At 37.7% G+C, this 24,690-nt stretch overlaps 4 protein-coding genes across 7 annotated transcripts; 3 read left to right on the top strand and 1 right to left on the bottom strand.

Annotated features, from left to right (window-relative positions):
* The first annotated feature begins 1,984 nt into the window (after nt 1–1,984).
* Nucleotides 1,985–10,096, top strand: LOC132132800 (acetyl-coenzyme A thioesterase). Its single transcript, XM_059545331.1, has 15 exons — nt 1,985–2,448; nt 3,931–4,000; nt 4,476–4,536; nt 4,626–4,727; nt 5,835–5,979; nt 6,421–6,580; nt 6,759–6,878; nt 7,128–7,278; nt 7,385–7,440; nt 7,517–7,580; nt 8,428–8,511; nt 8,589–8,722; nt 8,834–8,962; nt 9,521–9,647; nt 9,725–10,096. The coding sequence occupies exons 1-15, from the start codon at nt 2,262–2,264 to the stop codon at nt 9,863–9,865; spliced, it is 1,731 nt and encodes a 576-aa protein (XP_059401314.1). The 5' UTR covers nt 1,985–2,261; the 3' UTR covers nt 9,866–10,096.
* A 1,793-nt stretch (nt 10,097–11,889) lies between these two features.
* Nucleotides 11,890–14,207, bottom strand: LOC132132620 (zinc finger CCHC domain-containing protein 9-like). Its single transcript, XM_059545063.1, has 6 exons — nt 14,070–14,207; nt 13,078–13,424; nt 12,580–12,730; nt 12,403–12,495; nt 12,253–12,321; nt 11,890–12,165 (listed from the first exon to the last, which is right to left on the bottom strand). The coding sequence occupies exons 2-6, from the start codon at nt 13,414–13,416 to the stop codon at nt 12,053–12,055; spliced, it is 765 nt and encodes a 254-aa protein (XP_059401046.1). The 5' UTR covers nt 13,417–13,424; nt 14,070–14,207; the 3' UTR covers nt 11,890–12,052.
* Nucleotides 14,208–14,244: 37 nt separating this feature from the next.
* On the top strand, nt 14,245–23,940 carry LOC132132618 (zinc metalloproteinase nas-13). 4 transcript variants are annotated; one of them, XM_059545059.1, is made up of 10 exons: nt 14,247–14,384; nt 14,485–14,538; nt 14,611–14,667; nt 14,747–14,793; nt 16,471–16,552; nt 16,719–16,833; nt 16,957–17,129; nt 18,335–18,416; nt 18,523–18,644; nt 19,543–19,653. In XM_059545059.1, exons 1-10 carry the CDS (start codon nt 14,345–14,347, stop codon nt 19,566–19,568), a joined length of 798 nt encoding a protein of 265 aa, XP_059401042.1. In that variant the 5' UTR covers nt 14,247–14,344; the 3' UTR covers nt 19,569–19,653. The 4 variants fall into 4 exon arrangements, with proteins under 4 accessions (XP_059401045.1, XP_059401042.1, XP_059401043.1 ...); XM_059545062.1 differs by lacking the exons at nt 18,523–18,644; nt 19,543–19,653 and adding an exon at nt 23,253–23,940 and having other exon boundaries at nt 14,245–14,384; XM_059545060.1 differs by lacking the exon at nt 14,747–14,793 and having other exon boundaries at nt 14,298–14,384.
* On the top strand, nt 20,845–22,976 carry LOC132132299 (alpha-2B adrenergic receptor-like). The gene has a single exon (XM_059544682.1). It carries the CDS (start codon nt 21,236–21,238, stop codon nt 22,556–22,558), a length of 1,323 nt encoding a protein of 440 aa, XP_059400665.1. The 5' UTR covers nt 20,845–21,235; the 3' UTR covers nt 22,559–22,976.
* Nucleotides 23,941–24,690: the final 750 nt, after the last annotated feature.

The raw sequence follows: 24,690 nt of genomic DNA, 5'->3' as shown, positions 1-24,690 counted from the left end.
TCGCCAGATTATTAGTCAATTATCTATAAGAAATATTATAAAATATAATTTACACAAAAATCACTGATATCCTTATGGAAACCAATCAACCTCCTGTTTGTTTGCTGACCTCTTAACTACTATTAACTGCTCTTTTTGTGGGTGAAAAGACAACTCCATTATATATATATTACCGTATAGACACCACCTTATGTTTTGACTTTCTTTAAATGGAAACCAAGTTGGTGTGATTGATGCTATTTTGTTGATTTGATTTTATCTGTTCGGTAGAATTTATTTGTGTATTATATATTTTTTTCTAATTGGTTACTAGTCATACCTACAATTTTAGATCAGTTCAGGCTCTTTCACTCCTACCATTCAGTTAAAAGAAATAGCTCAATAGCCCATTCTCACCCACTACGATAATTGTTTTTATTCTGTGAGAATAGTGGAGTCTTATGTTAATGAAAAGATCGAGCTTTTTTAAAGTTGGTTGGGTTCTGATGTTTTTATTGTCAGTTCATCAGCTGGAAAGAAATCGTTCTGAAAGTGATTATTGCGTTATCGTTCCTCTGTGTTGTTCTCCTTACAGCTTTCCTATTCTCAGAGAATTATAATGATTATTAAATCTTTATAGTTATCGTCAATGTCAATGTCAATGTCACCTTTATTTATATAGCGCTTTAAACAAAATACATTGCGTCAAAGCAACTGAACAACATTCATTAGGAAAACAGTGTCAATAATGCAAAAATGATAGTTAAAGGCAGTTCATCATTGGATTCAGTTATGTCATCTCTGTTCAGTTAAATAGTGTCTGTGCATTTATTTGCAATCAAGTCAACGATATCGCTGTAGATGAAGTGTCCCCAACTAAGCAAGCCAGAGGCGACAGCGGCAAGGAACCGAAACTCCATCTGTGACAGAATGGAGAAAAAAACCTTGGGAGAAACCAGGCTCAGTTGGGGGGCCAGTTCTCCTCTGACCAGACGAAACCAGTAGTTCAATTCCAGGCTGCAGCAAAGTCAGATTGAGCAGAAGAATCATCTGTTTCCTGTGGTCTTGTCCTGGTGCTCCTCTGAGACAAGGTCTTTACAGGGGATCTGTATCTGGGGCTCTAGTTGTCCTGGTCTCCGCTGTCTTTCAGGGATGTAGAGGTCCTTTCTAGGTGCTGATCCACGATCTGGTCTGGATACGTACTGGATCCGGGTGACTGCAGTGACCCTCTGATCTGGACACAGATTGGATCTGGTGGCCACGGTGACCTCGGAACAAGAGAGAAACAGACAAATATTAGCATAGATGCCATTCTTCTAATGATGTAGCAAGTACATAGGGTGTTATGGGAAGTGTTTCCGGTTCCGGATTACCTAATTAATGCAGCCTAAAAATCCTTTAACGGATTTGGATAATAAAAGCATATTAGTATGTTATGTGTATGCCAGGTTAAAGAGATGGGTCTTTTTTATCGTCTTTGGTGTGAACGAGCCTTTTCATATTTTTTTTTCATAACACTTGGTGTTGGTGTAAAAACAGACCTTAACTCTAAATAGTGTAAGTCCACAACATTCAGAGCGAGTTTATCAGGATGCTAAAAGTATTGATGGTGTTCTGTAGATTTGGCCTACCCTCCTTATTGAAAAAACCAACATATGCTGGTCAGGTATGTTTTGATGCTGGTTTATGCTGGACATGTGCTGGCAAAGGACCAGCAAATGACCAGTTTAAACCAGTATCCCAGCATCAAAACATACCTAACCAGCATATGCTGTTTTTTTTTTCAGCAGGACTGTCAGATTTTGCAACCTCCCATTAAAATAGAGGGTAGTATTAGCTACAATTTGACAACGATAAATGCTACCTGTAAAGTAATGGTTTATTAACATCTACAACTACCACAACCATAAACCTACCCTTACAGTAATGCAAATACAGTAATTAGGAACCAGAGCTCCTCAATTCTGCCACCTTACATACGTCCGTCAACACTCAGCAGCTTTATGGCTCTCTCATATAAAACAAGTTAATAAAACACACATAGCAATTACATCACAATCCATGTGTCGTAACAGCAACTGCAGCACGTGTGTGTGTGTGTGTGTCCTGCAGCTAGCAGTATAGTTCAGGTATTCAGCTTGGCTGTTTGGCAAACGTCACATGGTTCCACAGAACGTCCAAGTTGGCCAGAGTTGAGGTCACCTGGCATCGGCCTTGATAAGAGTCCAGGAACGAGCTGACCTCCCGTTATTTCTACTCTCCACATCTCTGAACGAGCCCCCATGGATCAGAACTGTTCAAGAGGAACGTCAGACATGGACGGATCCTGTGACAAGGGACGGAAGAAAGAGTCCGGTCCGGTAGAGGTGCAGATGTGCCAGTCCGTCCTGCCCATGCATGCAAACCCCCAGGGACAGCTGGGAGCGGGACAGCTGCTGAAGTGGATGGACACTACCGCCTGTCTGGCAGGTGAGTGGGACTGTGCTGTAGTAGATGCAGATTTATTGAAAGACAAATTTATTGAAAGGTTACATCATGACCTTTCATCTGCCACATTAACATTTGTAAGATTTATTTCAAATGAAAAAGTGTTCGGTTAAATAAAGTAATGTTGTCAATAAATAATAATGGATAACTTGATATGAATTTTTGGATGCAGTAATTCATTTAGATTTGTATGCTAATAATGCTTTTTATTTTGAAGTAGGCTAAAACGTGAGATTATTGGGGTAAAATGCCCCTTTAAGAACTAGGACAGAGGATCACCTTTGGCATCTTGTTCATGGTGTTTAAAAATTATTTAATAATTTCAGTTATAAATTCAGTTAATATATAATATTTAATTATTCATCACAGCCTGTAGGCCAGTTGAGTGGAATCATTGTCTAAATGCATAGTTTGTAGCTATTATGACATCAGTTTAATTAAAAACATAAGACTGCATAGAATAGTGCAATTCAGATTCTGTAATTCAGGGGTTCTGTTGAGTTTGAGAGGTTTCTTATTAAAGGTAGATTATTAAATGTGAAAATTAAAGTTAAATATTATCATTATAAAATTGTTATAAATTGTCAAAACATTTAAATTGATATAAAATATTTGATTTGCTGTTTTAATGCTTTTTTTTCTCGATTCAGAATGCTTCAGTAAAATCAGTGTGAGTGACACAGAATCCAGCTTCAGGAATCAATGGTGTCAATAAAGACAATTTTTTCAAAATATAATATTTAAAATATTATTATATAGAAATATAGAAGTTTACTTCATTGGTCTATGTCCTAGTAGTGGGACACGATAGCCCCCTTTCATGGTTTTGTGTAGTAACAACTAAAAGAGCAAATGTTAATTTATTTCTCGTAGTATAATATGATGCATCATCATCCTGTACATACCAAAGATTAAAATATGTAACTATTGAGCAGTAAAATAAATAAATAAAAGTAAATAAATTGCTTAAATATCCTTTGCTGTAAATCCATTTGGATGAAAGAGTCTTCTACATGACTACTTAGTCTTGCCAGTGACACGGTGATCTTTAATAAACTGCATAAACAAGAACGCAGAAACCTCGACTGACCTGCAGAAGCAGTAAAAATGTCCTATTTCCAAAACAACCTAGTGTGTTATCAGCCCATCAGAGCAGGTTCAGATAAGCAGTCACCTTTGGACTGTGACGGAGGAAGGTAACTAGCATCCATCTACCTTTTACCCACAAATCTGATGAGAATCCACATTTCTCCGCCACTGAAGAAAAGAGGCTTGAGGAAGGCCCACATCAATGATTTACATGTGTCCTCTCTGATAGTCGAAGCTCCATCTCCTTCCTGTTTCTGCTCCAGTTAGACACATGAAATATAAATAACGTTGACAAGCAAATATGAACAATAAGTGTGTACCCATCTTTGATAGTTCATGCTATAAATCTCTATTTCCTTCATTTCTTCCCTCAAGCTGAAAGACATGCAGGAATGGCGTGCGTAACGGCTTCCATGGATGATATCCAGTTCGAAGAGACAGTAAGGTACTAGAATGTGTCCTTTACTCACTGTCTTGCTATCCAAGATGTAGATGAGTTTGTTTCTTCATCGGAACATATTTGGAGAAATGTAGCATTCCATTACTTGCTCACCAATGGATCCTCTACAGTGAATGGGTACCGTCAATATGAGAGTCCAAACAGATGATATAATAATACACAAACAACACATATTTTGGCCAGAAGCAATGGTTAAAACATCTTCGTGATACATGTTGTTTCCAGGCATGCAGTAACATGTTAACTGATGGAGTGGTGTGGATTTTTGTGATGTTTTTATCAGCTGTTTGTACTCTCATTCTGACGGCACCCATTCACTTCAGAGAATCCATTGGTGAGCAAGTGATGGAATATAAATTTTTTGCAAAAGTGTAGCAAATACTGGATCAAGTCCTTCTGGAGTACCTCGTGTTGTGTGATAAATTGATGTGTTATCATATCATATCTCTCTGTATTTCAGGGTTGGGCAGGTTATCAGTATCAAAGCCAGAGTGAACAGGGCTTTCAACACGAGTATGGAGGTAATACAAGACCAAACAGATTTAGAGTATTAAATATTCAGAAAATAACTATAATGCATTGCTGTCTGATCCGGTCACTGTTTGATCAGGTAGGCATCTATGTAACAGTACAGGAGGTGCTCAGTGGAGTGATGAAGAGGGTTTGCGTGGCCTTCTCCACGTTTGTCGCCAAACCAACAGGAACACACAAGGTGAGGAAACATCTCTGTCAAGATGGCACACTAGAATTTGGGGTAAATTACTCTATTAAGCCCACTCAAATCTAAATGTTGCACTACCAATTAAAGGTTTTGGGTCTATAAGAGCAAGGGTGCATTAAATTGATCAAAAGTGACGGTGAAAACTTTTAATAATATCACAAAAGTTTTCTATTTAAATAAATGCGATGTATATTCATCAAAAAATCCTGGAAAAAAGTATCACAGTTTCCACAAAAATATTAAGCAGCACAAAAATAAGAGATGTTTATTGAGCAGCAGCATATTAGAATTATTTCTGAAGGATCATGTTACACTGAAGACTGGAGTAATGATGCTGAAAATAAAGCTTTGTCATCATAGGAATAAATGACATTTTAAAATATATTACAATAGAAAACTGTTATTTTACATTGTAATAGAACATTAATGGTTTTACTGTATTTAATCAAATAAATGCAGCTTTGGTGAGCAGAAGAGACTTCTTTTCAAACAAATAAAAAAATTGTTTATATTGGGTATATAAGCCCAATATGTGTTGTTTCACGTAAATGCTGCAACCAGCATTGATTATAATTACAGACAGAGAATGAAAAGATATTTAATTTAATCTGGATATCAATCATCATTTTTAGGAACATCAGTGTCTTGTGCAATGGTAGCTGCAGGTATTCATTAAATTAATCTTTAAAATCCAGAATGTTACTTTTTAAATATCTACAAATCTTAACGTCACATTTGATTTATTCATTTTAATGATCAATATTAAACATTTCAGTAGCAGGATACTATTAAAATAGCACCTTTGTAGGATGTCTGAAACAGCTAAATTTACAACGACAATCAGAGAGCAGCGACATTTGATAACAGTGACAAACATCAATTTCAGTTCAATTAAATTTATGCATTTAGCAGACACTTTTATCCAAAGCAACTTACAGTGCATTCAGGCTATACATTTATACCTAACATGTGTTCCCTGGGAATTGAACCCACAACCTTTTGCGCTGCTAATGCAATGCTCTAACACTCTATTTCTTTAACTTTATGTATATAAAAAATAGAATTGTTCCTAAATATTCACTGATACCTATTTCGCAGGTGTCTCTGAAACCTTTGGACATTCAGGGCTCGGTAGAGGAAATGCTGGAATATTCACTAGCTTCAGAGCGACGACGACTCCGTCTCTACAACGAAGAGGCCTTCAAGAACCTCATGAAGGACTATTACAACCTTCAGGACAAGGGTTAGCACTTTACTTGAACGCTGTCATTTAATCAGTATATACTTGTGTCTGCTTACGAGGTTCTGAGGTGGGTGGTGTATTGAGTGATCTGCAAGCTATTATGTCACACATCAGTGTACTCCAGGAGATTGTACTTCTAAAAACTTCACCAAGTCATGGAAACAAACTTCATTGGTTGTTTATTGGCAATAAATCAAATGGTGCAACATTTGCTATTAAAATCACTCTCCAAACACACTCGGTGTCTCCAGTGGAAAGAATCCCATGATAGAGTCAGCCAGAGGACAGACATGAGACTTAACAAGAGCCGCCACAACCATAACTTGGCAGTGGAATCAAAAGTTCCAGTCATGAGTCAATGCGCACACATTCATGACAGCGTCAATCTAAAAAACTGCCGCTGATAAAGTTCATGTAGAACAGGACTTGTTGACATTCCAGGACTGTGTAGCAGGAAGCCCGTCGCGCCCGTGGTGTCGACCGAACTCACACGGGTCGAGGGCATTGAGCTGGTGCTGCCTCCACACGCCAATCATCATGGAAACACATTTGGAGGACAAATCATGGCTTGGATGGAGAACGTGGCTACAGTAGCAGCCAGGTACCAGATCCAAAAACATGCGTATTCATGCATGGGCAGTTTTATGTTTCTTAGGTCTAACAGCATTTCTACATGGTGGATCCATGCTAGATCACTCCTTGGGATTATGGGTACTGTAGTTCTTTTACTGGAAGTAATAAATCTGCATTTCATCTTCTGTGTGTTTCTGTTCTCCTAGTCGTTTGTGTGGCTGCTATCCTTCTCTCGGAGCTGTGGACATGTTTCGATTCCGAGGTCCGTCTAGTGTCGGTGACAGACTAATGTTCAAAGCGATGGTCAATAATGCCTTTCAGACCAGGTACAGTAGCTATATAACAATAGATGTGCAATCTTAAACAAAACAAACTTCTTTTGAAGAATTAACTGTCAGGACTGTTAAAGACAGCATGCATTTGTAATATGACATATTTGGTCACTCACAATAACACCAGGTAGATATATTAAGGATTTAAATGGGGTACATTTAGATTTTGTATCGACTTTAATACTAATATCTAATAAACTGAGGAATATTATAAATACATTGTTCTCTTATTCTGTGCATCAGTGTGGAGGTGGGTGTTCGGGTGGAGGCGTATAACTGTGAGGAGTGGAATGAGGGAACACCAAGACACATCAACAGCGCCTCCATGATTTATTACATCCCAGGACATGACGGGGAGAGACAGATATTTCCTGAAGTCACCTACACAACTCTTGTGAGTTATTTACATGTCCAGCAACACAAGAATAGTCATTATACAGTATATAACCGTTCTGAGCCTCACTTAAAGCACATGATTTGTATCATTTTGTTATTTTAAGGATGGAGAAAGACGATTTATTGGTTCAATTGTCAGGAAGAGAATTCGCATGGCCAGGTACTTTCTGTAGAAAAAAAATCTCAAAAAATCTTAAAATTCCTCATTGTTTAACATACCAAATGTATCTTCCCAGGAAACACATTCTGTACTCAGGAAATGAGGGACCAATTTCTGTGCCTTGGGACAGAAGTAATCAGGTACCACAAAAAATAAAATAACAATCATAAAAAGAAGGATATATATATATATATATATATATATATATTTGTATATATAGTCAATGCCTAAATACAATCAAATAATTAGCTTTAAATAATACACTGAATAATTTTGCGTATTTAAAAAATATGTTTTTGTAATCATAATGAGGTATTATAAATTATACTGACGTGATAAATGTTTCAAATGTTGTTTCAAACATTAGTGGGTGTTTACTAGTGAGTGGTAGATTTTGTGCAAAAAATTTCTCTTCTAGAAGTGTGATCAAATGAAAAAGACTACAGATCATTATTGATATCATTACCAGTTAAATAGTCACATGAAATGGAGCATTGCATTATAGTATACTGTTTTTCACACAGTGGCTGCATCTGAAATATAGTATGTGAAAACAGCATGTGAAAAGCATGTGTGTCCAAATGCACAGTATTCATAAAACAGTAGGCGAGAAGTACCTGGATGACTTAATACTTTCTGTGAGATTCTGAAGTGTGCTTATAATGGACACTTTACTATCGCATGAGGCCACAGGAGAGGATTTGTGAATGTCAGTGATTCAAAGGGATGCAAATGACAATATAAGGTCACACTTACACTCAGAGTATATTCATACTACACATTCATACCATATCGTAACCTTGATTGGTTGCAAAGGAATTACTTATTCAAAAGTACATACTCAGAGAGTATGAGATTTTGGACACAACCAATGTACTCTAGAAAAAGAGAAAGCGGCCTTAACAGTATACATGCTGCATACTACATACTGCTTATTCCAAACATACCCATTGTTATAACATTGTACAACATCTCTGCCCTCTGCAGGTGTTCTTGGGCTATAACAACGTGGCAGCACTCACAGTCTTAGCTGGGAAGCGAGGCTGGGAGGCCAGTAATATCAATGATAAGGTCAGCACTTGATTTATTTTATTTATTTATTATGTCTAGTATGTGGCTAGAATGCTGAATTTACTTGTGTTCTGCAGGTAGGAGTCTACGTGCATGAGGAGGCAGATAAGCTGAGTTTAAAAGTTGAGATGAAGGTCAAAACTACGGCTCTTTATGCTTTCTCGCTGCTCGCTGACCTGCGGTTACGGCCACAGTGGGACAAGAACTATTTGTAGGCTAATAAGGCTTTGTTACATCCCTTTATATTCAATTTATTGTGTTAAAGTTTTGCAATTACATAAAATAGTTTTTCACCGTCTATATCCTTCCGTATGTCCTCCAGGAGTTGTGAAGAGGTCGAGAAAGCAAATGAGGAGGAAACCATTTATCACATTAAATGCACCACTCTCAATGGAAGCAAAAGTCGGGACTTCGTGGTTCTTTTGTCTAAAAGGCAACCCTGCAAAGATGGGTATGATTCCACTGCTAACATGAATGATTCTGTTTTGGATAAGCAAATCTTTGACGTTATTAAAGGAATAGTTCACCCAAAAATGATTAAAAATAAATAAATAACTAAACTTTACTCACCCTCACACTGTCCAAGAAGTAGATGAGTTTGTTTCTTTATTGGAAGAGATTTGAAATCTAACATTCCATCACTTGCTCACCAATGGATCCTCTGTAGTGAATGGGTGCCGTGCTGTCAGAATGAGAGTCCAAACAGCTGATAAAAACATTAGAGAAATCCACAAGTAATCTACACAACACAACAATGGACTGGAGTCCTATTGATTACTTGAACTTTGTGAATTATTGTGATGTTTTTATCAGCTGTTTAGACTCTCATTCTGATGGCACCCAGTCACTCCAGAGTGATGGAATGCAACATTTATCCAAATCTCTTCCAAGAAACAAACTTATCTACATCTTGAATGGCCTGAGGATAAATACTTTTTGAGCATTTTTTTATTTTTTGAGTGAATTATTCCTTTAATGTGAGGCTCAGACTGTATTTTTATCATCACAGAGACCCGTATATCATAGCACTCCGGTCCGTCACCATGGCAACAGTTCCACCGGAGGAGAACTCCATTCGGAGTGAAGTTAAATGTGCAGGATTCCTCGTTCATGAAATAGGCTATTCAACTTGCAAGGTACCAACTATAACATCTGAAACCCAATAAAACATCACTCTCATGCTCAATCTGATCAGTTCTGGCTGCTGTTCTAGGTGTCATACTTCAACCAGGTGACCTCTGGAGTGCTGCCCTACGTGGAGGGAAATATAGCCGGCTGGTCCAAATCTATGGAAGAGACGGCAATGTCCTGCATTTCATTTCTAGAGCAAGATTTGCTGACCACACAGTTCTGATCTGAAACATTTGGACAATTCTAGGATAGATTTTTTTTTAAATTAAGGTTACGTTAACTGCCATGATGAAGTAATCATAAAAATGTTCAGTTATAGCATGTTGTTCAAAAAGCCAATAATGATAACTGTAAAGCCAACTATAATGATATCTATATTAGCATCCACACCAGTGGACAATACAATTATTTATTATAAGCATATGCTCCAGGTATGTGCCTGTCACTTTAAAGTGTAACTAAACCCCTGGTCAGAGCCCGACTCCACCCACTGACAATATTTGAAAAATGCTGAAAAGTGGGCAGATCACAGCGGAGATAGAGGGGACGAACCGAGGGCGGGGCTGAGCGAGTGCGGCGTGATCCTGAGACTCGCAGTGACGGATTGATTGACAGCTGCTGTCAGAGACGCTAAAATGGAGAGTGACTGTAATGACGCAAGTAGCTTTGCAACAGAGCGATCATTTGAAGTAGAGGACTTTTCTCACCTACCTTCACCTGAAGTGGAGGATGTCGAGGTGTCTGTTCATATCAATTCGATCAGCGCGAGCTGTGTGGAGAAGCCCATCTCCACCTCCATTGCGTTGGAGAAGCAACCCCGTGTAAAATGCAGTTTGCACACTCCAGCTCTAGGCGGGAACTCACAGTCTTCCAGGCCAAGTGCATGCAACCACTGGCGCCTAATTTTAAAGTCTGCTGGAAAACTATGCAGTCCAGCAGTGCTGTCACAACCAGCAACACACCTACGTACCATCCTGACCACTGTACTAAATACAGATAAATCTACGCTAACTTGAAGATCAAAATAACTATATAATTGATATGCTAAATAGATGCTATAATAGTCTATCCTGGTCGTTTCAATACTCGCAATTCCAACTCCTGACTCACTACAGTGATTTTCTTCCTTCTTCTTCATTGGATTTTAATGGCAGTTGGCATCCAAAGCGTTGCATTACTGCCATCTGTTGTCTCACTCTAGCTTACTCAATTTTATTTAAACTCGTCTTTCCAGTCCAGTTCTCCTTAGAAAATTAAACAAATATCTCCGTCTTTGATCATTATTTCCTACAGTGATTTTGACGGAACAAGATGGTTTTATACTGCCAAGGGCGTGGTAGCTCGTACCAGGGGGCGTGGTGAGCTGGAAACTGCTTACGTCACCTGCCACCGCTTACGTCACTTGCCACCGCAACATCCAATAGGAAAAATCAACTGCAGTAGCCACCGTTCAACCTGAAGAGGGCAGCACTCAGACGTTTTTACACCATATATTATAGAATTAAAACACTTTATACTCAAATGTCAAAAGTTACCTGAAACAATGAACAGAACTAATAAAGCCCCATTCTTATAGATCATTAACTAAAAAAAGTTGGTTTAGGGTTTAGTTACTCTTTAAATGCTCATTCTCTGTAGAGTCACAAGGAATCTAAATGGATGTCAATTATTTGAATGTTCATCAGCTGAAAAAAAGGTTTTTTTTTTTTAATCTAATGAGATTTATAAGAGTTTAAAAAAAAAAATAGTTTTGATAAACCTACATTTTTATGCATATATTGCCAGGAAAGGAATTTGCATGGCCAGGAACTTTATGTATAGAAAATTCACAACAAATCATTGTGAAACCTGCACATTGCATTATGGGATACTGTTTTCCACACAATGGCTTCACCTGAAATCACATACTTCCCTACTATATAGAAAGCAAAAAAAAAAACAACCAAAAAAAATCCATGCAGAAGAACAGCAGCAAAGCATAACTAAAATAATGTTCTTCTGCAAGACGCGTGCGGTTGTATTCTTAACCTCTTAAAGGCCGAAAGTTACATGAAGCAATATGGCCCACACACTTAACAACACTCTTTCATAGAGTATATTTGTACAAAGTGTCTTATAAATAAATGCTGCTTTTCATATTCAAATGATCTTCTCTTTCTTGAGCATATCAATGAAGACCAACATGATTCATAATTAAAACTTAGATTTCCAAGTCAGGCAAAAATGTGATGTTCAGAAGTCTCAGGCAATTTCATCGTGAGGACATTTAATAGTAAGTAAATAGTCTCAAAACAGGAAGAGTCGCTTTAGTTGGTCTCTAAAAACACTTCAGTCCATAATTGCAGAAAGCAAATCTAAATTGCAACAATCGGTTAGATAGTCCATTTCGATCCCCTCAAAAAGCTGTGGATCAGAACACCACCACCTTGTCTTTTTTAGGTTGTGCTTTCTTCACAGGCACATGGACGTCCTCGTGGTCGGCGCTGATTCTGTTGGACAGCCGGCCGAGGGTGATAGAATTAGCTGCAAAAGAAAAGTGAACTTAGATGTTTGTATGTCAGATACCAGATTTCCAGTGGACATGGTCACATTATTAACTCATCAACTCACTTGAGTTCTGGTGTTCTGGACAGTCTTTCTGAAAGTGTTCCACTGAACCACAAACCCGACAGCAACCGCCTAAAGGAGAGGAGCAAAACCCCACAACATGAATGTTCAAATTCTTCAGATATTTAGTGCTTAAACAGGTAAATCGCTGACCTGCAGCATACAGTCCCTTCGGGTTATCAGGACAGGCTTTGGACAGATGTCCAGTCTGACTGCAGATAAAACACTTGGCATATGGGTAATTACCTAGAAGAGAGCTGCATTAATATGATAAGTCATAGCATTTTTTTGTTCCACTTTCAGTGTCCAAAAGTCTCATTCAGCTCATACCCATGGCAGGATCTACTTTAGCACGACATCTCTGGATCTCATGTTCAGTGGAACCACACCGATAACAGATCCCGCGGCCCATCTCTTCATCGTTATCCGCCTCTGGGCAGTCAGCGAGACCGTGACCAGGCTTCCGGCAGTTGAAGCAGATCTAAATGGAAAAATATGAGAAAACGTGTCAGATATTTCATATTAAGTCTATGGAAGCTTATTTCCACTATGGAATAATAAAGTAAAAAATTTAATTGCAACTTTTTCATCTCATAATTCAAATTGTTTTCCACGAACTGAGATTATTTTTTTACAAAAAAAAAAAATAAATAACCTTAATTTTTTGTTCTCACGAGTTTCTCCCACAATTCAGACTTTCCTCAGAATTATGAATTTGAATCTTGTGTTTGCAAGTATATATCTCACAATTCTGAGTTTATATATCAAATTTTTGAGTATATAGGCTATCCCACAATCTGGGATATTTTTTTTTATATGCTTCCTCACCATATCGTTCTTTTTGTTGTTTTGTCTCTTTATGCGTCTGTTCTCTCGTCTCTCGTCTTTCTTCAGTGCCGTTGCCACTTCTCCCCTCAGATCCCGGTCTGGGGTTGTCTGACTGGTCTGCTTTAAATACTCCAGAAACCCATTCACGTCATCACAGTCATGCTCTCGTTCCTTCTTTTTCGGGTTGTGTTTCTTTACACCTGGTCCCTGCTGGATGTGTCGGCCAGCGGCTCTGGCTCCTGCTTCTCCAGCGTTCCCACTCGCCTTCAGCTGCTTCCATGGTGTGGCGTCTGCTGCTTTGTGTTTATGGACATTGTTCGCTCGGGCCCACCTCGTCATTCTGAGTTCTGTTAGAACGAAAGAAGTTGTTCATGATCAGATAAATAACTTATTTACTATATGCTATAACATATCAACTATTACAACCATATTTCTGCCAATATACCAGAGTCCACATACTAACGAAAAATCCATGTACTATTAAAGTGCCATGACAACATACCATGAAAGTGCTTTGAAATACTTTGGTGAATGTGGTAAACATTCATTAACATAGTATACAGCAATAAGTATATTTTACAACACAAAACACACACATATAATGTTATATATATATATATATATATATATATATATATATATATTAAAAATAACATATATAAAGAACATAACTCTTACACACCTTTAAACCTAAATGTATGTAATTTACAGTAACAATCACTTTTGATTCTGTGGTAATTATACCACGGTCAAATTTTATAGGGATACATGTCATAAGGAATATTTGAGATTCAGTATATTAATTTGGATTATGTTTTCTTCGCAGATAGCATGAATAATCATAATCAAAAACATATTTTTTGAAAAATGACCTTGTTATTTCGAAATGGGCGAACATACGGCAGATAAATCTATATAAGACATTTCTGGTTGGTGGAAATCTATCTCTCGTAATAAAAAATATAATTAATAAATAAATTTTACAAACTCACCACAAAAGAATATCACCAGTCAACATCAAAACAGTTCACGTGTTTTTTTTTTTTTTTGTTTTTTTTTTTATTGTCCCACCAATAAATCCGTCCGGAATGAAATTACAACATGAGCGCTTTGGTTCCAAGCGGGCCCTCGTTTAAGTTTTTATTGTCAATCAAGAGCCCCAGGTGGCCAAATAATTGGCGAATCCTGGACGTGTTTGAAAGGACACGTCCGTGTAGTGGTTTCATTTAATACTGTCACTGTTCCGACAAGTTAACAACTATTTAAAATGCTGGGGTTAATTTTAGTAGTTGCATGGTTTTGTGAAGGTACAATGATCAGACATGTCTGTCAGAAATGAATTATATTCTAAGTTTAAATTTGTAGTTATAGCATCTAGATTAAAATAAAGATGTTTTTATGTTTAAGCATGGGGAACTCCTGTGGATACATTGAACGCCACTGATATCCAGAATGATGAAGGTAAAACTTGGCTGCTTTTTTAATGAACTAAACCTTTAACAAAATTTATATGACGCTTTCTTTTATCCACAGGATACTCCTCAAATATTGGACAACCTCATCTGGTTAAGACAAGTGAAACACAGCTGGGTAAGAAGTTTGAATACATGACAGCATGACCCATTAGAGACTTTAGACCTGATTAAATGTCTCTCAATGACTTTAACAGATCTTGAGGGAGACTATGCTGTACACGAGGGGGATATCATACTACCAGTAAGCCCAAATTATGCTTTTTACATTCACAATTGAGACTAGATCTAGTTATCTTTCAGTTGACTTGTCAGGCACTGGTCAAGTTTGGGCTATTTTGCTTCCAAAATACCTCTAAAATATGCATTTAAGTGTTTATTTTATTACTCTTTATCTGTTTGTTTCTGTAGATTTCGATTACAGTATGTATCTTTAACACTTTCTCATGATTATTTTTTTATTTTTCTCATTAGCTGAGCCAAAAATCTCTATAAAGGGTTAGTTCGCTTAAAAACAAATATTAAATGTATTATTTTCTCACCCTCAAGTTGTTCAAAACCTGTATGAGTTTTGTTGAGCACGAAAGAAGAGAGAGATTTAAATAAAATGCTGGTAAGCAAACAGTTGATGGTAGCCATTGACTTCCATAGCATGGAAAAAAATACCATATGGAAGTGTTTGGTTACCAGCATTAGAATATCTTTATCAGAAGAAATAAACTCATACAGGTTTGGAGAAAGTGGATGGTAGGTCAATGATGACACAATTTTCAGTTTTTTGGATGAACCATCCCTTTAAGTAGCATCAAACCGATCTATATTCTAGTGTTTTCTGGTTTATGGAGTGGTATAAAGACCATTCCAAAATACTCACCAGTGCTTATTTAATTCTATTGCTACAAATATACCCCAGTGACTTAAAGGCAGGGTAGGTAAAAAATGTATAAACAACTTTCTTCCAAATTTGTTTAAACTTTCTATATATATCAATGCATAATTAAAATATATACGTACTCTGATAAAAAGAGTATAAAAATCGAGTGACTCTAGACCGTTTAATCTGTATTAAACACAGCTCATTATTTCCATTCGGGACGAAACATAGGATTGGCTTAGGCGACTGTCACTCTCTCGCAACCATGGCAACCACCCTTTTGCCACACATGACCTGCCCACTTGCGCGCGCACGTTTGATTTGAGGAATTCAAGAGGCACGGAACCTAGGAATACCAAAACAATGGCAGAGAAACAGCAAGCAAAATTCACAGTACCGGCCTATGCAGTTAGTTAAGGCAAACCAGGCAAAAAAGGAAGACCGTAACAGTACAAGAAAAGGCAATGAACAAAAAGTCTTTGGATAAACAAAGAAATAAAACGCGAGTTAATATCGGCGTGGCTTACCAGCGATGGCGAGAACTGAGGGAACTCAAGGGGCTGAAAAGTGACTCCTTGAATGGCTTTATTTCTGCTGGACAGGTAAATCTTTTTTTTTTTTTTTTTTTTGTATTTTGATCATACATATTTTTGTTTATTTTTTCATGAAGCATGTGTCATTAGCACACGTAGCTGCGTAATATAGCTAACATAACATTACTTAGCGAGCCTTAGTAGAGGTAGTACTTAGTAGAGGCTTTGGAAGGAGCCCAGAAGGGAGGGGGTGGAGTGAATGGAAATAATGAGCTGTCTTTAAAACAGTCGTGAGCGGTCTACAGACACTCGATTTTTATACTTTCTTTTTCAGAGTACTTACATTTTAATTATGTATTGATATATAAATAGTTTAAACAAATTTGGAAAAAAAGTTTTTTATAAATTTTTTTACCTACCCTGCCTTTAAGACTAGTTTTGTTTTTCCAGGGTCACATTTTAGAACGCTTGTTATACAAAAACAATTGCTTCTGGTAATTTTATTTGTTTTTAGACTGAACGGAACGCAGTTAGTTCGCTATGGACCGAGCTGAATGGAAATTTGTCAGTGCCTTATGAAATTGATGCCGTTATTGGTGAGTTTTTCTGTGTGTTTGGTGGTATGTTTCCTGCAGATATTACCCTATTGTGCTCTTGTATTATAGACACAATTTCAATTGTTTAAGTGATAACCAGTGAAGATGCATTGATATTCAGAGAATTTGTTTGTTTTTGTAAAAGTTTATGGTTAATGGTTTTCAGAAAACAGGACTGAAGACATTCTTGATGCCTTAAATATGATCTCCGAGAAGACCTGCATCAAATTCCATCCACATAATAATGAAACTGACTATTTGCACTTTATATATGCAGATGGGTGAGTCACAGATTTTAATTCAGTGTCTTTGTCACAACACTTTCACAGTATATTTCCGTCTTGGAAGAAGTCAGAAAAATGTTCCGTCTAGTGCCGTCTAATCTAGATTGCTGTTTCCTAAAGGTGTGCATCTTACGTCGGATGTAGAGGGGGTGAGCAGCCTCTTCTGATTGGGTCAAAATGTACAGTTGGAAACATCTGCCACGAGATCATTCATTCCCTCGGCTTTTACCACGAGCATTCCCGCTATGACCGTGGTGATCATATCACTGTACTTGATGAAAACATTGTCTCTGGTACATTACAGTATGCATACTATTACATTTAATTCAGCTTTTCAGCATGTTGCTAATGGAAGTCCTGTCATAATTTGTAATACTAAAGGGCTCAAAGTGGAATCCTCTAAAGGTCACATTCTATAGATACACTGAAATTCTATACTGTAGGTGTATATGACTTTCTTCTTTCAGACAAATACACTCAGAATCGTATAAAAAAAAAAAAAGTCCAAGCTTTATAATGGCAGTGAATGGGGCTTGAGATTTTCAAGCAAAATAAAGTGCATTCATCCATCATTAAAAACTCATTTTTTTTCTTTTCTTTTTTAAATATCCATATTTAAAACTACATTTTTTTTTTTATATGAGAAAGTGCCATTCCAGCGTAGCATAAGCCCCGGTGAGAATATGCTAGTATCATGAGAGACAAGTTTTGTTTGCAGTAAAGGAGCAGTCTCCTCTTGACTTCAAAATCCAAATCCTTATTTTTTACTTCTAATTCATGACTGTCGTTTTGCTCTTTTCTTAAATTGACATCTCGCACAATTTAATGCCCTTGAATGGAACACGCATGCTCCCTTCGAACTGGAATTTAGTCTGTTATTGTAATATTGGTATTTTGCACCATTAAAAAACAATTAATAATTTTCACATACTGTAATAGTCAGAAAAAGAGGTATTGTCTTCCAATATGGGCTTAGAAAGATATTTAAATTCATTTTATGATCTCATTATTATTATTGTGGAGGGAAAAACATAATGCAGTGCAATACAGGGAGTGAGAAATTAACAAACCATCCTCAAAAGTTTGATTTGATCATGTTTGAGACTCCCATTTAACGGGATTTAAAAAAAACATGATTTAAAAAAACAAACGCCAAAAAAGCAAAACAATGAATGATCAAGTCAAATAATTTATTTTAGTTTTCAGTATTCATCTTAAAATATTGACAACTAAATAAAAAATATTTTTATTTACTTTATGAAAATCTGTAAAGATTTTACTGCAAAAGTGTGTACCATGACCTGAACAGGTTCACAATGATACTAAATCAGACGACAGCAGGCATGCAGTAGACTAGTTTTCCAGCAATGTTTTGATCACGTTGATAATTTAGGGGCCTTAGAAATTTGAGTATCAAATATGATAGAGTAGTCAGCCAGTAAGGCTTGTGGAGTATCAATGCATCAGTTACTGGTAGTACTGTCCTCTTATTTTACAGGGAAAGAGGGAAATTTTTTGAAGAAAAAAGGGAACACACTTGGTCTGAAGTATGACCTGGATTCAATTTTGCATTATGGAAGGTATGGGAATAGTGTGCATGGCTGTCTGAGTGCATGAAGTCATATTTATGATGTGCGTTTGGCTGGCTGAAAATTTCCTTGGTTATGTTTTTGTTCTGTTTTGCAGTAACTATTTCTCTCGCAATGGAAACCCCACAATTCAGCCCAAAGAGAGCAATGTAACTATTGGCCAGAGGACTCACTTGTCTGATCTGGATGTGCAAAGGATCAGGAAGCTGTACCACTGTGGTACGTCATGTGCACTTGTCATACCAGGGTTATTATAGTTTGACCTAAAACCATAGAATAGTTGTTACTTGAAATAAACCGTTAACTGATAGAAAATATAAACTTAAAGCAATATTTCATCCAAAAAGGAACATTTGTTGAAAATGTATTCACCCATCCAAGATGTAGATGGTTGAGAAGTGTAGCATTCCATCTCTTGTTTACCAAGTGAATGGGTGCTGTCAGAATGAGACTCCAAACAACACAATAACCCACAAGTAAACCACACCACTTAAGTCCATCACTTACAATCTTGTGAAGTGAAAAGCTGTGTGTTTGCAAGAAATCCATCACGTCATAAACACATCATCCATCCTCTCATCAAAATCCACCAACATATTTGTTTAGAACGGTTTACTGTTTCCCTCCTGATTCAGACATGACGTTTCAGTGGAGACGGCCATATCATGGACTCTTATTTTAGTTAAAAGCATTGTTTATTCTAAACTTTTAGAATGTTTTGCCTCACATGACCTTAATTGATAGATTGGAGTGGTGTGGATTATTGTGATGTTTTAATCGGCTGTTTGGACTCTCATTCTGCCGGCACCCATTCACTTCAGAGGATCCACTGGTGAGCAAGAGATTCAATGCTACAGTTCTCCAAATCCGTTATGAAGGGAGAAATTGATCAGATGGCAAATTACAAAGAAAATCAGGATTTGCAGTATAAAAATGGAAATCCCTATGTAAAGGAAGTGAACAATCAATAACTTCATCAGGTATTTCGGAGATAGTGCTATTTATTGATTTTATTTTTGCGTTACCATTGTTCTGTGAGGTTTTTTTTTTTTTTTTTTTTTTTTTTTTTTTTTTGACCTTGACCAATTTTTTTAAATTGGTGCTTTCTCAATTTCAGACGACACAAAATCAGGATCAAGATAAATCTTGTCCAACCTCACAGCTGTTCTGACTGGCTTTTTTTTTTATGGATACTTGATGACAGGAATTCTGAATCGAAGAGGACAAATAAAGGTCTGATCGAAATATGTGTGTCATTCTGAATTTGTCAATGTTGTATGACTTTACAATAAATTAATTTACCGATCCTCCATTCGCCTGTTCTGGTTCTTAATTGTCATTTTTATATTTGTCCAGTAGGTGGTAGTCACTGTGCACTTTTAGTTGGATAAGGTGAATGGAGTCTGTTGCCAAAAAGAAGTTTGCAGTACAATTTCATTTAATCAGTTCTATGACATTGCAGTGTAGTGTTTCTCTCTTGAATTCTTAAATGGTTTTGAGTTTAATTCCACCAGCATACTTGCTAATCAAAATCATTTTTTTAAAATCTTGTTTTCTTTTTGAATTTTGTAACAGCAGTCTTAATATGCTCTGTGATTCTAGTAAATTGTGTACTTCAGTACCTTTAATTGTGGCCTTGTAAGTATTAGGTTGTAAGTTTAGTTTTATTCGCCAGACATCTTTTGCATTTAAAGTTCCATGATTTTTTTTTTTTTTAACGCGAGTGGCTGTTTAAAGTTAATTCATTTTTACTTATTTGCATAGATCGACGTGGTTACATTTGGAACCACTTGCCCATGAATGTGGAGAAATTACAGAAATCTAAATTTCGAAACTTGACCATGAGAAGGAGTGATTCTCTGAAGTGACGTCATGACGGGGAGACCGAGACGCGCTCGGTTAGACCGGAGTCAGTTCATTTGGGTTGATGCACAAAGTTCTTGGAAACGTCTAGAAAAACAAGTTGGTGTAAGACTTAAATGAGAAATGAACTGAAGGATTAAACATTCCAAGTTTCTTTATTCCATTGATGCGGAGGACGTTTATTTAAAAAAACTGGAGCTTTCCTTACTGGATTTTTTTTCTTTCTGTCTTTCTCTGACAAGGAACTGTTTCTGCAAAGATCGGTCGTCTTCAAAGTGTGACAAACTATAGTTTTGGCTTTGCTTGTGCGCGTATGGAGACGTTGAGCCTTTTTACGCACCTTGACAATTTCACAGCTGTTTGGAAACTCATAAACCCACGGAACTACCATGTTTGAATCATTTTTATATTTATGTATTCCATAGATTTTACTACATAAACGTAGTGTGTGTGGGTGTTGTGTGTGTGTGTGTGTTGATCCTTGCGCTTCTTTACGCACCAAGCGCGTGTTTGTTCCAATACGGCAAATGCGCGCTACCTAATTTTTTTTGGACTGATATTGGAACAGATATAGAAAACGAGCTTTTTTGTTTAGTTTGAGCGACTTGTGTCTTAAAATTGTTTGGCTTATGCGGTGACAATTTAATACCGCGTTTTTATTAATAGTGACCGGTTTTGTAGTTAACCATGTTACGTTTTACTTGATTTTAAATGATTCACTTGTGAAGTTGACTGACTGCACGACCCCCTTTTAAATGCAAATGAAACCTATTGATTTGTCAAAGGAAGTACAAGGAGGATATCATTAGTTGCTGTAAAGATTCATTTTATTCATGTCACTTTTAACAATTTTCTAAAAGAAAGACTGTTTGTGGAAGGATTACGCTAGGATTTAAGTCTACATCAAAGACTGCTTTGCACTTCTCTGTCTAACCTGGAACTTAAATATGACTGGGATACCGCCTTCAGATATAGCCTTTTGTAATTCCAGTACTCCTTATTCCCCTGAAGCCACGGCTGCGTTTGCCACCGTAATGACACTCATCATGCTCTTCACCATCTTTGGGAACATCCTGGTGATCATTGCTGTCCTGAAATGCCGCTCTTTGCGTGGACCTCAGAACCTGTTTCTGGTGTCCCTGGCTGTGGCGGACATCCTGGTGGCCACATTGATCATCCCATTCTCCTTGGCCAATGAGCTGATGGGCTGCTGGTACTTCGAGGCCTTTTGGTGTGTGATCATCTTAGCTCTGGATGTGTTCTTCTGCACGTCTTCCATCATACACCTGTGCGCCATCAGCCTGGACCGCTACCTGTCCATCTCCCGGCCAGTGCAGTACGCATCCCAACGCACCCCTTACAAGATCAAGTGGGCCATATTTGTGGTGTGGCTCATCTCTGCCATCATCTCTTTCCCCCCGCTGGTCTCCATGAACAAGACCCAGCAGTCGGAGTATGGGCCTGGCCCGCAGTGTAAACTCAATGGGGACCGCTGGTACATCCTGTACTCCTCCATCGGGTCATTCTTCGCCCCGTGCCTCATAATGATCCTGGTGTACATTCGCATCTATCAGATTGCCAAGAGGCACAGTAGATGTCCTCCAGGAGAGCCAAGGAAAGACTGTGCAGGCTGCGATTCTCTGGGACGGGAGCTGCAGAATGGGAAAAACCAAAGAGGAGATGTCCCTGAAAATGTCCCGAATGTTCCCAATGCGGCTGCTTCCAGATCTGACACCATAAACCAGTTTCAACCACCAGTAGAGAGTGGGCAAAAGATGTCTCACTCAAGGAGGTGCAAGGACAATGAAGACCGTTCGAGCTCTGGCTCTGATGTTGAGGTAGTTGGGGGACATAATTCTAACAGGACAGCCTCTAACATGAGGGCACTGGAGCCTGGCTCCCAGACATCCTCACCAACCCAAACATACCAAAACTTCATCGCAACATCAAAGGGCAGCCAGCTGGCCTCTTTCTACATGAAACCAACAGTAACACTGAACACGAGGAGGAAAACCCTGATCGTCCGTGAGAAGCGTTTCACATTCGTCCTTGCAGTCGTTATTGGGGGTTTTGTCGTCTGCTGGTTCCCGTTCTTCTTCAGCTATAGCTTGCAGGCCATCTGTCCAAAGGCTTGTGAACTGCCAAAGGCGCTTTTTAAGTTCTTCTTCTGGATTGGCTACTGCAACAGTGCCCTGAACCCACTCATCTACACCATCTTTAACAGGGACTTTCGTAAAGCCTTCAAAAAGATTCTGTCTAAAAAAGTGTAAGGACTGTTCTTTTTGAAAGTGGACAACCCTGAAAAAGTTTCATACCATAAAGTGACATTTGTTTCTTCCAATGGGTTAAGCTTACAAAAACTGTCAGGCTCATTTCACTCCAGTATTTTAATAAGACATTTTCGTGACAAAAATGGCCTTTTAACCCAGATGACCATAATTGTGTTTTCTGGAATATTTACTGCTGAGAATTGATGATGATAAAAATGCACCACAATTTTCAGTACTTTTTCTATATAAATTAGAAGATGGGAAATTGCAAAGATATGATGATTTATTTTTCTTGCCAAAGAAACCAGCCATTTTTCATGTAAATAAATGTTCGTTATTGTATGTTCAATATTGCATTTGTGTCTTCATAAATGTTTTTGTAAGGCAGTGTTTTGGAAATGCATGTTTAGTTATTTTATTTCTGCCCTTAATTGTCGTGTCAAAAATAATGCCGAAAAAAAAAATGATTGTGGGGTAAAAAAAAAAAAAAAGACCTGGACACTTTTTTTGAGAGGATTTGAAATTGTTTAAGGCTAAATACATATCCGAGAATCACACTGTGATTTCCTCTGTGTACAGACTTTTAAATAACTGCTATTCACTATTCTCTTGATGATTTGATTTAATCAGCAGTTCCCTATCCTGAACTGAGTGGATATATTGGCACATATTCTGTTAATTTTTGTTTCTTCAGCTGAGGTGCCACATCAAACTCTCGTAAGATTGTGCCGGTGTCTCTGCAGAGACTGTCCTCCAGGATGTTGCTTGTGACCTTTCCAGTGTACTTTCAAAGACAGTGTGGCTCTTTCTCAGAGACACCTCTGGCTCCGCTGCACTGTGAGATTACAGAGCTGGATATGAGAGGATTTCCGAGAGCTTCATTTCTGTGGGAAAGTGCCAGAACTCTTAAAGCCCAAGAGAGGCGTTTCTCTCTCTCTGGGGTGAGAGAGAATAAAGCAAATGCATAGATGTACAGTTTTATGTAGCTCTAAAATGGAATCCGAACACCCTCTGTTTAGATTAAAAGCATGGTTTTGACTGACATTCTTGCTGGTTTTCAGATTTTAACCAATTGAATGGCATGTATTTCCTGGATAAGAGTCTGCTTGGTCTCTGTGATCATTTCATTTGATGGGTTCTGATTGAAAGTAACGCGATGTGTATGCAGGCTGATGCTTTGGGTTATCAGAACCTGTCCCAGTAAATGAATTGTGCATTTATTAATGCCTCTTGATAAGACTTTTATTATTTTTGGAGCTGTCATAAGAAGGCTTGTGCAGTTTAATTTGGCTTCTAAATGATATCTCTGATTGTGTGAGTGATGATAAGTGAGGCTAGGCTTGTTTCCAGCATGTTTTTGACAATAAAAATGCCTCTCCAAATTTGGTTCCATTAAGTGTCCTGTTTAAATGAGCTGATGTGAAGCAAATGTATTTGAGAAAATGTGAGTCATCTGCATCTTTTGCTTTTTCGGCAACAGGTGTGGAAGTTGCTAATGTATCATTGCAGACTGTGTTTAAATATCAGAGATATATAGTTCATTTATATGATGTTATGGTTATTGGTATATACAGTGCCCTCCATAAGTTTTGGAACAGTAAAGACTAAATTGCTTTGCTGTGGAGTCAAGACATCTACAAATATGATTAAAAGATGAATAGGAGACACAACAATGTCACATTTTATTATTGGGTGATTCAACACATATATGTTTTACCAAATAAAAAGGACAGCACTTATAGAGTTTCATTCCCTAATAATCTAATGTGAGTGTAAGTATTGGGACAGTTGTACTTAATGCAAATGAAGAAGTTTAAAAGCTAATATTTAGTTGCGAATATCTTGCATGCAATCACAATGCTTTTCCCAGCCTTTAAGTCAGCTTCATCTGTTGCTTGTTTCTGTCTAGTCTCCTCTTCAGCTGGTGAAATTCATGTTCAACTGGATTTAAATCGGGAGACTGACTTGACCAATCTAAGACTTTGCATTTCTTTGCTCTGATAAACCCCTTGACTGGGCTAGGTGTCACGATCATTAGATGGAGTGCCCATGAGCTTCAGTAGAGGGCACTCCAGTCAGGACCATTCCACCCATTCACCACCAGTTGTCACTTGGACACTAGCACCTCTCAA

The sequence above is a fragment of the Carassius carassius genome, chromosome 49 (genome assembly GCF_963082965.1).
Source record: "Carassius carassius chromosome 49, fCarCar2.1, whole genome shotgun sequence".
Lineage (NCBI taxonomy): Eukaryota > Metazoa > Chordata > Actinopteri > Cypriniformes > Cyprinidae > Carassius > Carassius carassius.
Note: the sequence above shows the minus strand (reverse complement) of the source record. Positions and strands in the feature narration are given on the sequence as shown.

What these genes read in the sequence shown, in the direction of transcription:
- LOC132132800 (XM_059545331.1), top strand. Translation starts at nt 2,262, where the DNA reads ATGGATCAGAACTGTTCAAGAGGAACGTCAGACATGGACGGATCCTGT. An exon ending in CACTACCGCCTGTCTGGCAG is followed by an intron (nt 2,449 to 3,930) that starts GTGAGTGGGACT and finishes TCTTCCCTCAAG; the next exon opens with CTGAAAGACATGCAGGAATG. An exon ending in CTTGGGACAGAAGTAATCAG is followed by an intron (nt 7,581 to 8,427) that starts GTACCACAAAAA and finishes TGCCCTCTGCAG; the next exon opens with GTGTTCTTGGGCTATAACAA.
- LOC132132620 (XM_059545063.1), bottom strand. Translation starts at nt 13,416, where the DNA reads ATGACGAGGTGGGCCCGAGCGAACAATGTCCATAAACACAAAGCAGCA. An exon ending in ACAACAAAAAGAACGATATG is followed by an intron (nt 12,731 to 13,077) that starts GTGAGGAAGCAT and finishes TTTTCCATTTAG; the next exon opens with ATCTGCTTCAACTGCCGGAA. An exon ending in TAAAGTAGATCCTGCCATGG is followed by an intron (nt 12,496 to 12,579) that starts GTATGAGCTGAA and finishes GCTCTCTTCTAG; the next exon opens with GTAATTACCCATATGCCAAG.
- LOC132132618 (XM_059545059.1), top strand. Translation starts at nt 14,345, where the DNA reads ATGCTGGGGTTAATTTTAGTAGTTGCATGGTTTTGTGAAG. An exon ending in CACTTTATATATGCAGATGG is followed by an intron (nt 16,834 to 16,956) that starts GTGAGTCACAGA and finishes TGTTTCCTAAAG; the next exon opens with GTGTGCATCTTACGTCGGAT. An exon ending in TGATGAAAACATTGTCTCTG is followed by an intron (nt 17,130 to 18,334) that starts GTACATTACAGT and finishes CTTATTTTACAG; the next exon opens with GGAAAGAGGGAAATTTTTTG.
- LOC132132299 (XM_059544682.1), top strand. Translation starts at nt 21,236, where the DNA reads ATGACTGGGATACCGCCTTCAGATATAGCCTTTTGTAATTCCAGTACT.